Consider the following 14,037-nt stretch of genomic DNA (forward strand, 5'->3'; position numbering starts at 1 on the left):
CACAAGCCCAGAAGAATGTTAAAAGTTGTAGAGTGGATACAGTTCCCCAAAGCAGAGAGAGAGATCCCTGCCTCAGGGTCTGTTACTGGAATTACCTGATTACCTAAAACAAACATTTATTCTGACTGCTGACTGCATGTGAAGAAAAACTGGATGTATTAACATATATTCATCGCAAATACTCAAGAGGATGATGCTTCAGTGCTACCATATAATTTAGTGTGCAGTCTGAAAATATACCAGGATGTCTTACTGCATCTGGTTGCAGTATGCGTTGTAAGCTAGCATGCTTTCCCAGAGCCCAACATGAACCCAACAGACCAGAGTACCATCCAAAGGTGCTTTAACCGAGTACTGAGTGAAGGGTCTGAATGTGTAAAAAAATATGTTTTAGTCTTTTATTTTGAACACACTTTCAGAACACAAGAAAGCCAAGAAATCATTAACGAGAGAAAACGGAACCGAGTCCATTTCGGTTGAGTCTGAAATATGACAAATGCGGGAAAATTGACAGGGTCCGTCTGTTGTGCATCATTAACACTTAACATGTGTACAATTATAGTTGTACATATTCACAGTACTTTATAGCAATAAGCATTTTATAATGACGCATAAAGTTAAACTGCCAACAGACAAGTTTTCTTCTTCGACCCATCATTCTGAAGTACATGCTGATTGTAGTATCTCTGTCACCACACACTTTTGTCCGCCACCAGACACACAGGCACCTGGGAAAATGAATAACTGGAGCTCCATGTGTGCATTATTGTGTGATTATAACTGATCTTAGGGTGCGTTAAGTAAGGGATAATGCCCGACGAGGTGTCCATAAACAGGAGTTAATGGACGACGCGGAGGCCTGAGAACCTCCGCAAAGTCAAGAAATTGAACTCTTGATTTCGATCCTATGTATGGTGAGACGGAATACATTACAAATTAATTATACTGTAAGTCACAGTAAGTGATGAGTGTTTGCTCTAAATAAATCTCTGCAGGAACACCAAACGTTGTTATAATAATAATAATAATTTGGTTTTATAATGGGTTGTAACAATTTGTGAACTCAGTACTCCGATTTGACAACTTTACATTTAACTTTTGACCTTTTAAGTTATCATGAACTACTAAATTGGTAGCACTCTCTGTGACGCCATCACACTGCACAATAAGTAATTTTACTTTTGTAGTAAATGAAGCCGAAATCAGCTCATCCAGTAAAATGCTGCAGTAATGATGGCGTAGGTGGCACTCTCATCACAGAGAGTGCTACCGATTTAGTACCGATTTATTACTTCATTAGCTCACGCAGTTTAGAGTCACAGACACAGTGAGTGGCAGCAGTCCGCGCTGATCTCCGCAGTAGATCAACACAGCGGGTGTGGTGAAGCGGGTCGATGGTCCAGTCCAGCCCCTCCTTGTGCACACGTTGTGTTGACACTCCTGGTGGGAGGCTTTTGTGTTGTAATGTGTCATCATGATGCCGACAGTGAGCTGTGGAATTTACCTGCCCGCCCTTCATCCTGCTGCCATGTTTGCTTTATGCAGATGTGTGTTTGTGAAGGCTCAGGTGGCTCGGAGAGGAAGTCTATCAGTTCAGCTGATACGACGCTGAATTGCGATGAGGGAGCCGCTCACGAGGTCAACACTTCTAACAGATTTTAATGAAACCTGTCAGAATAGGGAATCAGTCATCCCAGCTACTGATGATAAAGAGTGACAGATGATTCTTATTTCCATATTGATAGAATGTTTTCTGTGATTTGATGCAGGTGAGTCCCTTCTCTCTGCTCTCACGCTGTGGGGTTCAGTGGTTAACCCTCCGTCCGTAGTTGTTATTGCCTCGGTCATCCTCCATCGCTTTATCCAGCCAGTCTCTGTCCTGCTCGGACTCGGAGTCGCTGGCTTCGCTTGCATCGGCCGCCAGAAGGCGGGAATAGTTAATCCTGCGCTGCTGAGGGGCCTTCCACTGCAGCAGAGGCAGACACACGCACCACAGCATCAGACCCAGCGCCACCCCTCTGAACAGCCACCTCAGCCCGAACCTCTGGACCACAAACCCTCCGGCGAAGCTCCCCAGCCCGCTCCCCAGGTGTAGAGAGAGTGAACTGTAGATCCTCCTCACGCTCCGCTCAGCGCCCGGCGTGGCCACATCCTCGCACTGCACCTTCACGGCCCACCAGAGGGCTCCGCCGCTGAAACAGCTGAACACCTGAGCGGGCGCCGCAGCCCACGGCCCCCACAGGAAGGAGTAGTAAAAGCACTGTGAAGCGAGACAGGCTGCCCCAACGGTGAGCACCCTCCCCGGGCTGAGGAGCTTGGACACTCTGCCTGCCAGCAGAGGGAAGGCGGCCTGCGAGAGCAGAGCGAGGGCGAGAGACAGCCCCATGTGGAGCTCGCTGCTGCCGTGATCCTGCATCTCCCACAGGAGGAAGTTATCCACGGCCGAGCTCGCCACCCCGACCAGCAGGGTGGTGAAGGCGCAGAGCAGGGCGCGGGGGGAGCCGCGCACCAGCTGGACGGCTTTGAGGAGCCCGTTGGCCCTGTCTCGCTTTTTGTTCAGGTAGAGGGGGAGGTAGGCCGCCACGGGGAGGGCCAGGACCGCCACACCGGCGTAACAGTAGAAATGCACCGTGCTCCTGGGCGTCTGATCGATTATCAGACAGCTCAGCCGGCTGACCAGCAACCCTGCGCCTCCGACCCCACACGCTGCTCCGAGCAAACCCCACACCCTGGTGCTGCTGTAGCGGTCCGAGGCATCGGCGTAGTCTAGATACTCATGCAGGCCGTCATCCGCCGTCCACTCCAGAGGGGCTGATGTACACTCCCACACCGACACGATGATGAGTATCAAGAAGAAGAGCTGGTGCTGAGGGTCCATCACCTTCAGGCTGCCCAGGAAGTCAAATCGGCCGTCCTCCACCTCCCCCTCTCCTGGCGCCGATTTGGACCTCTTGTTCCTCACTGGAGCTGCCACAGAGACCGTGGTCTGGAGCATGTTCTTTGGTTCTGCAAGACTGCTGTTGACCACCACTGATGTGTTCTCTTGTGACAGCTGAGGATGGGATTCACCTTCCTCACGCTGGGAAAGCGACGTTTCGTTCGTCACAACATGAGCAGATTCAGCATCAGGAGATGTCTCTGCAGGAAAGGTGACAGCAGGCTGGGAGACAACAGTGGTGTTGACTTCAGGGAGAGTTCTAGTCCATAACGTGGCAGGTCTGACGCTGCTCACGAGCAGGTTACCGTCCTGACTTTGGGTTGGACCGCTCCTCGTGGCGGACATGTTGCAGGTCCCCGTTTGTTGCACATCTGTAGGCGGGATGAGCTGCAGGACCAGAGCGACTGTCGGCGAACACACGAGAGCGAGGATGATCACCACTCGCCTCTTGTTGTAGCGCTTGGAGAGCAGGCTCGCCACGGGGCTCCAGACCAGCGTTATGAGGTGTCTGGTTCCCACGACGAGGCCCGTCATGGCGGGAGTGAGGCCCAGCTGTCTGAAGTAGAGGGTGAGGAAGGGGAGCAGGCAGGCTCTGGCGCAGCAGCTCAGGAAGTTAAAGGTGCCGGCCAGAGCGAGGGCCCGCGTCACGTCGATCTGCTTGTTGCGCTTCATGGTCGTCCTCCTGGGCGGCTCGCAGTCCGTCCACACACGTTTCACGAGGAGCACCTGACAGACAGAGAGACAGAAAACACAATCAGTACTTGTGATAATAAGGTTCTTACAAGGACTACAATTATTTTCTTTAACATTTAACCTGCTGACTGATCAGTTTGTGTATGAAATGTAAAAAAAAAGTGAAAAGACCTCAAGGTGACATCTTCAAGTGTCAAAACCCAACAACACTCGCATCACAATGGCCTATGTCGTAGAGAAGCACCAAATCCTCATATTAGTGGCCAGAGCCTGAGAGTATTCAGCACTGTCTTTACTAGCTCTGCTTGAAAAGTGAATGGATTGTCCAAGTAGCAGTGATCGACGAGTTGTTTCTATTTCTAACTGGCACAAAATGCTCTTATTTTTCTTGCTTTCTGCACTTACGAAGTGAAAACATGCTGAGCCAGATGGCAGACAGTGGTGATAGAGCCGTTCAGAGCACACATCTTAGTCATCTCATTTTCTGTTTTCTCTTTAAACACAGTATAAAGTTTAATATACCTTTAATTCATTGCATGAACTGATTGTACTTTTTATTTTGATAGGACATACAGGTAAGTACGCATTTCCGGTACTTCTAAGGTACATTTCTTACATTTTAAATATTCGGTCGACTTTAGGATTTATATCCCTTAAAGTGTTGAGAAAATCCTCTTAATTGATTTAAAAACACTCTTGGATTACTTGAAATGCGTCATCGCCTAAGAACAAATTTGGGCTGCTTCTACTTGAGCATTTCCAATTTAATAACAGATGGACTTGCATCTCTATAGCGCTTTTTCCAGTCTACTGACCGCTCAAAGCGCTTGACAACACTTGTCAGATTCACTCGTTCATACACTGATGGCGGAGGCTGCCATGCAAGGTGTCAACTGCTCAGTGACACTTGGACATGCAACTGGGGGGAACCAGTGACCTTCAGATTACTAGACGACCCGCTCCACCTCCTGAGCTGCAGCCGCCCCAACAATTTGTACTTCCACTCATACATTTACTTTACTCACTACATTAATTAAATAACTTTAGTTACGTTTTCAGATTCCATGAAAAAAAAAAACAACAACACAAATTCCAATAACTAGAAAAATGCTGAATATTGAATCTGATGAATAATAAACCGATAATCGATCCACCCACAGCATTCAATAGCAACATCCATGTACATATATGAAGAATTCCCTTTTACTTGTACTTTTGATACTTAAGGACAGCTGTATGAGTCAGATCAGCTTATTGCTCACAGCACAGTGACACCACAAACATATGATGAACTTATAGAATATGATAGCACCCCAACAGAAAAAAGCTGTTAAAATAAACTCAACCTTAAACATCTACAGCAGTAAAATGCAACACACACACACACACACACACACACACACACACAGATGCTGTAATATTAAACCAAACACATCATTCATAATAGTAAAACACAGACAGGGAACATTTCAATGTACTTTTACTTTTGCTACTAAAATACTCTTATATAAGCAGAGCTAAGGTATTTTCACAGTGTGCAACTTTCACTACATTTTCTTTCTTTGTAAACAGACCAGTTTAAAGAGTACCTTCACCTACAGTAGGTCTATTTCCTTGTATCTCCCGCACTGCAGCAACACGCTACCTGGCTTCATATTAACTCATCTGGACAGATGAGAGGACCGTCGCGGCTGAACGCCACAGCGCAGGTAAATATGGAAACTACACAAGTATTATAAGTTTGAATTCACCATCCTAACGACTAAAGCCAGCAGAAACCCGCAGACAAGATACAAACCAGGAGCTGACAGCGGCAGTCGCACCTGTCAGGCAGGGTGCACCTGTCCCCGCAGCTTATCAGGATGTGGAGTCACTTGTCCACGTCACTCTAAGTTTGGAAGTTAAGAAAAAAAAAAAAAAAAAAAAAGACAAAATTACACATTTACCTGTCACAAACTTCTTTAAACTTTCCTGCAGGTCATTTTCGAGCCCAACACCTGCTCCACATCCAACATATGGTACGTTTTCAGGCTGAGAGCTGAGAGGAGGCACCTGTCGCCGTCCGGACGGTGAATCCATTCAGCTGCCTCCAAGTTTACACCTGGAGTCATTCCAGGGACTGCAGCGCCCCCTGACGGTGCGGATGCCTCTGTGCGCCTCAGCTCAACACAGGTCAAACTGAGACATGCTGACGAGGTTGAGCTGCCATGCTTTCATCATAAAAAATGAATTGTATACACTGAGCACGAAGAAAAACAGACGTGAAAAACATTTAAATGAGGTTAGTTTATTCAAAATGTAAGTGACGAAACACAATGAACTCATATCATCAGATACGTTTGCGCTCATTGACAACAGAGCACTTGTAACAGCTCATGTATCATTAATGATCAAATATTAAGATCATTTTCCTTAAGTTTAAGTAACATTAGCTGCAATGTGTACTTAACTTATAACAGGGACCCATTCAGAGACTGTTAAATATTATTCGCTTTAGTTTTATCGTTAACGTTGCATCATAATCGCATTTTATGAGCTGTATCATCTGTTTTACATCTTAAAGCTGAAAAGTTACTAGTAATCATAGCTATTTGATATATACAGTATAGTTATGTAAAAGTACAATAGTTCTCTCTGAAATGTGCTGAATTAGAAGTTATGTAATGTGTAAATATTAAGTGTATGTTAGATACATTCAACCACAAATGTGCTTGTGAGTAGTTTTACACACTTAAAGGTGCATTATGTAAGATTTTTTGTTGAAAACATGAAATAAAAAAAATCCAAAGTATCAACAGGATGTGAAGTATTAACAGTTTCGATGTTATGATGTATATGACTTGTATTGCAGGGACTTATCTACCAAAGTTAGCATGCTAGCACCACCCAGTCCAGGTCTGCGCTGTCCGGACTCCTAGCTGTACTGCTAACCAAGCTAAATAGCTAACAGCAGCTACAGTTAGCAACAGTTGGTGGCTCCTCTGCTGATGCTCCCTGTTTGTTTTGAATCTGAACTTGGCACATGGCCAGTTCTTAGATATTGCGCCTTTAATAATCATCAGTTAACTCAAAGTAACTTAACTTATATGCTGCAAAATAAGTCGTTACATAGAAAACGTCTCAAACTGGCAGTCAGATACACTGCATTGCAAACTGCATCAACAACATGTATCATAAATTGTATCTTAAGGGCTTAACTATACAATAACATTACATTATAATAGAAGAAATGTGAAAGAGTGTTGCTAATACTTTATTTCAACCGTTCATTAACATTTATAAGCTGTAAATGAAAATAAAAAAGAAATGGTTTCTGCCACTAGGGCTCTCTAAAGTCAAAACAAAACAAAAGATACAAGTAGCACTGGATCATGGGAGTTGTGGTCTTGGTGAACAACCAAGGCGTTGATGAAAACCTTTGTGATGTGGAACAGAAATGTTCACAGATGAGGTAATATTTCAAAGCTTAAAGCTCACGTTCGCTGACTTCCTTCTTTACTCTGACTTATCATGTGATGTTTCCCTGGAAGTTATAGTAACAGGCCGACCACATCAAACACACACAATTGTAACCTCAACTATTTTTTTGACAACTGTGTTTTTACTTTATTATCATTAACGATGTGTTTATACAACTGCCTCCACTAATCCACAGGAGAATTTAAACGGGTTGAGAAATAGAGTATATCATAAACATATTATCTGCTTGTAACCACATTATAGTGTGTTATATACTCATATTTATGTACAGCATATAACTGCTTCACAGGGTTAAACTATGTAACAGTGTGGTGTTGATCGAGCAAAGTATACAGCTGTTCACACCATTTGTACATCTGGTACATATTGTGTGAACAGCTCACGTCCCTCAGATGGTGACACCGGTGAAGGTGTTGATTGGCAGTGACAGGATACTTGCTCAGCGGCGGTTCTCGCTCGCTGCTGAAACTGAACCTGGACCTGATGCTGCATCCTGGGTCCAAGCACGGATACATCTCTATCCTGTAAAGGAATTACATGACATTCAGTCGTACATTCAATTTTCATTCTGTGAAATGGAACAAATGTGAAATGGATATGCTGCAGACCTTTGGACGTCGGTGTATGTCCTGCGAGAGTCCCTGTCCAGGCACACAGAGAGGGTTCGCTGCTCCAGCGTCCTGATGCTGATGTTTTGAGTTTGAATCTGCTGTTATCAAAACAGGAAACGTTAAGAAAGAAAAAGTACGCATTAACGGTCCAGTTACTTAAAATAATGCAGTAATCGTAAACAAATAAGAAAGTGTTCCTGTATTTTCTGGATGGAAGTGAATGACTTCTTACTTTGTTGTGTCCTGGGTTCACACTGTCAACCCTGACATTCAGGTTATCCTTACCTGGACAAAGTAACAGGGATTAGTTGGCATAAATCTAACATAAATCTGTCAACTAGATGTAAATATAGACAAACTGGAAAGGTGAACCTGTTGCTACAGCTGCCAGCTCTGGTGTAATCACCGCACCACAAGCCATGGGTGCCTCCCCCTTGGCCTTTACCACATCTCGTTTGCTTAATGAGGTCTGTTGAAGATGTGATAGATAGCCCAAATCCTGCTGTTGATGCTACTGCTAAACAAAAAGAAAATTACATTATTAATAATTCCCACTAAAAACAAGGACTGCACCTTTGTATAGCTGACTGACATGACGGCCCCAAAGACGTCCGCTGTTGACTTCTTTCTGCGTGCATGCGGCCCCTCTGTCGAGGACAACACCTTACTTTATCAAGTCCAATGTTAGTTACCTCACACACACACACACACACACACACACACACACACACACACTCAATCACAGAAACAGAAACAGAAACATACTTGCAGACTTTTCTTTAAGGTGTCTGAACTGTGGGAGCTCGGCCTCCAGATGGGACACAAACACCTCCTCCACCACTGAAGTGACGTTACAGCTAGAGCGGGTCATCTACACACACACACACACACACACACACACACACACACACACACACACACACACACTCAATCACAGAAACAGAAACAGAAACATACTTGCAGACTTTTCTTTAAGGTGTCTGAACTGTGGGAGCTCGGCCTCCAGATGGGACACAAACACCTCCTCCACCACTGAAGTGACGTTACAGCTAGAGCGGGTCATCTACACACACACACACACACACACACACACACACACACACACAGAGTATACTGTATAAAGTCAAACCAGGAAGTACATGAGCAGCATCAGCTTCAAGCAAAAACAGCAACACTGCAATAAACACAACAGCATGTCTGATGGTGTTGTAATTCTGCTGACGTATGAAAACCCAGCCTGTGCTTTTGACATTTGCATGAATGTAAATGACCACAGATCCACTCGACTGCTGCACTGTACCTTAACCGAGTACAGCAGCAGGTTAACTGGCTGTGTCCCACAGCGGAGGTAGTAACACAGGGTGTCCAGCAGGTAGAGGTTTTGCGGCGACGGCTCGCTCTAATTGTGCTGCAGCAGTCAGAAAACACAGAAGGAAGAAATGGCAAAAGGACTTGACTTAAAGCGCTGTACAACACTGGTCAGATTCACCCATTCATACACTGATGGCGGAGGCTGCCATGCAAGGTGTCAACTGCTCATCAGGACCGATTTGGTGTTCAGTATCTTGCTCAGGGACACTTCAACATGCAGCTATAGGGGGAGCCGGAATTTAAACCAGCGACCTTCCAATCACTAAAGAGTGGGTTGAATCCCTCTTCGGATGTTACTCTTGTGTTTTAGGCTGAGCTAGCGATGCAGCATTTTTTTTTATTAACCTTTATTTAGCATTAGCATTATTGGCAATGTTGTTGCTCAGATGGCCATGGCTAAATTTTGTCTTTGATGCTAATTAGCAGACGTTAGCATCCCAAAACAAGAAAGAAAGATGTTGAACATGGTAAACATCATGGATGTGCTTGTATCTGTACTTGGAATGGTCCAATCGGTTATCAATGCTGTTATTTGTACTCATCCTCGTATAAGTATAATATTGCCTCTCCAGCCTCACAAAGCTGTAAGTGTGACCGTTGACTTGTTTGTCACGTCGATTACGGTTCCACCCAGCTTGGAGATTGCAGCAGACAGACTGTTGATGCGGCTGTTGTACCATGGATCCACTCTTCCCAATAAGGAGGCGAGAGACAACCTGCCTTCACCCTGACATGGGATATCCTGTGAGGAAGAACAGGTGTTGCCGGGTCATATAAAGTCTTCTACAGTTCAAACCAATCAGACGGCGTCGTGTTGAGTGACTCTGTGTAACTCACAGATGGACAGAGCGGAGCCTCCACATCGGTGACTGGGATGTAGTACAGCTGTAGGTTCAGCTTCTTGGTCAAAACGAGACATTTGGACCCTCTCTCTCTATTGGAGAGCAAACATTAATGGAAAAGCTGAATGTACACGAGTGCAAAGACACGGTTTTGCACACACAATGGAATCACAGAAAGTGTCTGAGGAACCTAAAAAAACTAGAAAACCAGTCGCTCACCGGATAGAGTGATAAGCCCTGGCAAGTCTTCGCGTGACTCCCCCTGTCAGGAGAGCTCCCAGGAGATGCCTCTATCTTCTCACTCATTAGGGTCAGTTTATCTGCCGGATTCATGTTCTTAAAGGCATATCTCCGATTTCTGACCAGAGGCTGCTCTCTGTAATCAAAGTCACGCTCCCTTAGATCTCGCTGTACCCCGCCGTCTTCAGACCGGACCGAATCTCTTCTGTCCTTCGATTCTTCGTACACTTGAGTTCCGGCTGCCACACAAGGCGAGGTTTGCCAGCAGACTCCCTTCAGGAAAATGTATAGTGTACATTTGAACATCTCTCATGAGCACAAATGTAAGGTTGTGGCTGTTTGTATTTGCCTGACTGACTCACATAGATCCTCTTCGTGTCTCCACAAGAGGCGGGCAGGGCAGGGCAGTGCAGCGCACAGAAGTACAATCATCTGCTGTGGTTGTTTCTGAGCAAACAGGGTAAAGATAACACAGCAATCCTGTCAAAATGTTCTTTTTTGAGCTAATGTAAAACTGTGCTGCAACGGCAGAGTGCAGAACAAACACCCTCGTTGGAGGCGGTCAGGATGTCTCTGTATATGTCGTGCAATCTGTTCAGATACTTTGCGCGACCACCTGCACCACCCTGTATACTCTGCTCCACCGCTACCACCACCTCCTGGAAATATTTCTCCACCACATGGCCCTCTAAAGCCTGAAAATACACAAAGGACACAAAGTTTGTTTGAAAAATATCACTGATGTAGATAAGTGAGGAATAAACGAAGCCTTGCATCCATTAGCAAGACTGAGAGTCCACATCATTAATGTTGATGGCCCCTGTGGTAGATGATAACCAGCCCTTTATGCTGCCCCTCCAGTAGACAAAATGTGGTAAAATGTCTTTTATTCACTATAAATACATCACAACTTCCCGGTGTCATCCTCTGTTGGTTTTGAATATATGCAGCAAATTCTAATGGTAAGTTTCCCTCTAATTTTTCAGATATATCAGTCTGGTCCAGAGTGGTGGACCGCTCACAACATCCTTCTAACTTTCTCCAAAACATCTTGATGAACTTGCTTACCTCCACAACTCGAGCCAGTCCGGAGCTCTGGCAGGTCGTCCCCAACCCTGTCTGCAGCACACGCAGCACCGCAGCTCTCTCCACGGTTGCTGTGTTCATGAGCAAGCTGGACGCCTCCAAGTGTGCTCTCACAAACACGGCCGGGTCAGCGAGAACAAACACCCTGGAGGTGCAGACAGTGTAATGTGTGTGCAATGAGACTCAAATTAGTCATTTAGTATTAAAGGTGCAATATGTAGGAATTTGAGTGTAAAACATGAAAAAAATAAAATGAGATTATCGAAAATAATTTGAAAAAATAGTTCTGACGTTCTGTTAAGACATTTTTGTATCATGTTGCAATTGCAATTGCTCCGAGCTCATAGTCTGGGCATACTCGAGTCAGCTAATAGGACCACTAGCTACACAGCTATCTGAGCTAACAAGCTAATTGCAACTGCAGTAAGCAGCAATTAGTTAGTTAATTAGTTACTCTGGTGATATCCTGCACCCCATTTGTTTTGAATGAATTCAACAGGTGGCCAATTCCTACATACTGCACCTTTAAGGCCTGCTCCCTTTTCACACAAGTTCATTCAAAGGTTACTCACCTTTCCTGCAAAGTGTAAAGCTCATTCTTCAAGCGCTGCTCTGCAGTGACTCTCCTCTGATATAAAGAGCCTGTGGAGGGAAGAGATTAGTCTGTCAAGAGTGTTTATTTTACGGCCTCGTACAGGACTTCATTGTGTGTAGCTGATTTCTCTATGTGCATAACACCTGGTGTGATCATCTCCATCTTGATCCTCCTCAGAGTGCTCAGGGCCACAGCAGAGTAAGGCTTTGGTAATATTAGCAGGTTTATCAAATGCTCATACACTGTCTGGTAAAGGCTGGAGGGGATCATGGCACCTGACTGGAAAGATAACACACGTTAAAGTGTTTGTTGGTCAACAGTTATAAGCTCTGTGAACACCAGATTCTCAGCTAGACTCCCACAGGTGAGTCTTACCTGAATAACCACATAGTAGAGAGAGAGTGTGCAGCACTGGGATGACACGCTCGCACGGTCGTGTTTTAGAAGTCTGCATCAGTCGTCAGACAAAATCTTGCATTAGAAATTTGCCACAAATAAAGCATGAAGGCAGGGTCCTCTTCAAAGAGAGAATCACAAGCTGCTGCATGAAGTCTGCATGAAATTTTAAACTCGACTTTGAATCTGAAGGCAGAGCTCAAGGAGCGAACCTTGCTAACCCCCTCTAGCTTCTTCTCCAGCTCTTGCAGCAGCAGTCGGACCAACGACACGCTGCAGGACGGGTCGCCCTCTAACTTTTTCTCAACAAGCCACCGAAGCATTCCTGCAGAGCAGATTACACACATTACACAGTGTGTTTGCTAAGCATCACATGACTTGAACAAATGCAACCATCTTGATGCATAATGTAGAGCGACTGAGCTTATTGTCAAACCTCAAAATAGATAATAAAACCACAACATCTTTTGAAGGAAAACACAGTTAGTTTAGTTTATTTCTGTAAGAAAACTTAAAGGAACAAGTGGAAATTTTGAGAGGCTTTTTTAAAAGACAAATCTTGATACCACCTTCATGTCAGTTGAATATAAGTTTCAGTTTCAGTTTATTTATTTATTCATACATAGCCAAGAGATAAACATATACAATTTAGACCAATTTGACATCTGTAATGGTCCTTTAAAAAATTAAATCTACGTTGCTCAGTGTGGTACCGTAAGTGTGTAAACATTAGACATTACAAAGCAGACAAGCCAAAACATACAAATACATACAATCAGTCATACAGTCATCCCAATGCATCCATCATGTAAATAAGGTATTTTAAGTACAACGGTGTGTTCCATTTACCGAAGGTGTCAACGTCAACGCTGAGTTGACCGCGTTCAAATAAAACAAGTCTCAATACCAGCTTTAGCCAGCTTCACTGATAGCACTTCCAGTTGATAACAACACATGACACCGTATTTCATGCACTGAACCATCAAAGCAACATGTCCACAGGTAGAAATTTTAGCAATAAGCAATGTATTCTGTAGCCTCCACAGCTGTTGATGCGCGGAGCAGCCATCTGGGATTCTGAGGTCGGGGTGAGGTGTGCCAGGGTAGCAAGGCTAACTGTTTCCCTCTTGTTTCCAGTCTTCATGCTAAGCTAAGCTGAGCGGCTGTAAACGGCTGCTGGCAGTGGCTTTACATTGAATGATATCAATCTGTGTTCTAATTGGTTGCATGCAGACTGATTTGCCTGTCACTGCTTTACATCCCCTCGGCTGTAGCTACCTTTCTGTGAGGCGCTCTGGCCGTTCACCTCTTTGAGAAGAGCCTGGAGGTTGTTGCGCAGGCTGGACTCCACGGTGGAGGGGCCCAAGTCAGCTGAAGATGGAGATCGTGCATGTTATTGTGCTGATAATCACAGACACCTTTACACTCTTCTCCTGCAACATTTAACCAACATAGTATGTTTGTGTGCTACAGTAATTTCAAACAAAAGCACTTACCTGCTGGATCGGCCATGTTTTCTGCTCTATAGAATCAATCAAATGAAACAGAATGGCTCTTGGAGCAAATCAAAGCTGCTCTGTGTGCAGTAATCCAGAGTTTAAAACCGTTCCCTTTATCGCTCTACGCATCTGAGAGGAAACATGACAGGAGTTTCTCCTCGAGGCGTCTCTGATGAGCGTCTGATAAGGAGATAATGGCAAGTTGTGTTTATTGTGCGAGCGAGGTGGAGTAAGCATGACTCATAAGAGGAAGTTCAGTCACCTAAACAACAAGATCAAATAGTAA

General features: G+C 44.8%; 2 protein-coding genes across 3 annotated transcripts; both read right to left on the minus strand.

Annotated features, from left to right (window-relative positions):
* Nucleotides 1-384: 384 nt before the first annotated feature.
* Nucleotides 385-7,542, minus strand: mfsd6l (major facilitator superfamily domain containing 6-like). 2 transcript variants are annotated; one of them, XM_030408907.1, is made up of 3 exons: nucleotides 7,457-7,542; nucleotides 5,455-5,519; nucleotides 385-3,664 (listed from the first exon to the last, which is right to left on the minus strand). In XM_030408907.1, the coding sequence occupies exon 3, from the start codon at nucleotides 3,608-3,610 to the stop codon at nucleotides 1,805-1,807; it is 1,806 nt and encodes a 601-aa protein (XP_030264767.1). In that variant the 5' UTR covers nucleotides 3,611-3,664; nucleotides 5,455-5,519; nucleotides 7,457-7,542; the 3' UTR covers nucleotides 385-1,804. The 2 variants fall into 2 exon arrangements, with proteins under 2 accessions (XP_030264767.1, XP_030264766.1); XM_030408906.1 differs by lacking the exons at nucleotides 5,455-5,519; nucleotides 7,457-7,542 and adding an exon at nucleotides 5,578-5,736.
* pik3r6b (phosphoinositide-3-kinase, regulatory subunit 6b) lies at nucleotides 6,869-13,764 on the minus strand. Its single transcript, XM_030406995.1, has 17 exons — nucleotides 13,749-13,764; nucleotides 13,531-13,638; nucleotides 12,465-12,577; nucleotides 12,000-12,135; nucleotides 11,834-11,903; nucleotides 11,244-11,406; nucleotides 10,723-10,870; nucleotides 10,155-10,197; nucleotides 9,902-10,027; nucleotides 9,716-9,809; nucleotides 9,023-9,121; nucleotides 8,680-8,785; nucleotides 8,296-8,369; nucleotides 8,095-8,191; nucleotides 7,955-8,007; nucleotides 7,720-7,820; nucleotides 6,869-7,633 (listed from the first exon to the last, which is right to left on the minus strand). The coding sequence occupies exons 1-17, from the start codon at nucleotides 13,762-13,764 to the stop codon at nucleotides 7,408-7,410; spliced, it is 1,773 nt and encodes a 590-aa protein (XP_030262855.1). The 3' UTR covers nucleotides 6,869-7,407.
* Between the last annotated feature and the right edge of the window lie 273 nt (nucleotides 13,765-14,037).

The sequence above is a fragment of the Sparus aurata genome, chromosome 23, assembly GCF_900880675.1.
Source record: "Sparus aurata chromosome 23, fSpaAur1.1, whole genome shotgun sequence".
Classification (NCBI taxonomy): domain Eukaryota; kingdom Metazoa; phylum Chordata; class Actinopteri; order Spariformes; family Sparidae; genus Sparus; species Sparus aurata.

Excerpts from the sequence above, each read along its gene's own strand:
- mfsd6l (XM_030408907.1), bottom strand. The coding sequence starts at position 3,610 with ATGAAGCGCAACAAGCAGATCGACGTGACGCGGGCCCTCGCTCTGGCC.
- pik3r6b (XM_030406995.1), bottom strand. Across the intron at positions 8,786-9,022 it reads TGCTGCTGTACTCGGTTAAG|ATGACCCGCTCTAGCTGTAA; the intron begins GTACAGTGCAGC and ends GTGTGTGTGTAG. Across the intron at positions 8,008-8,094 it reads GCTGGCAGCTGTAGCAACAG|GTAAGGATAACCTGAATGTC; the intron begins GTTCACCTTTCC and ends TACTTTGTCCAG.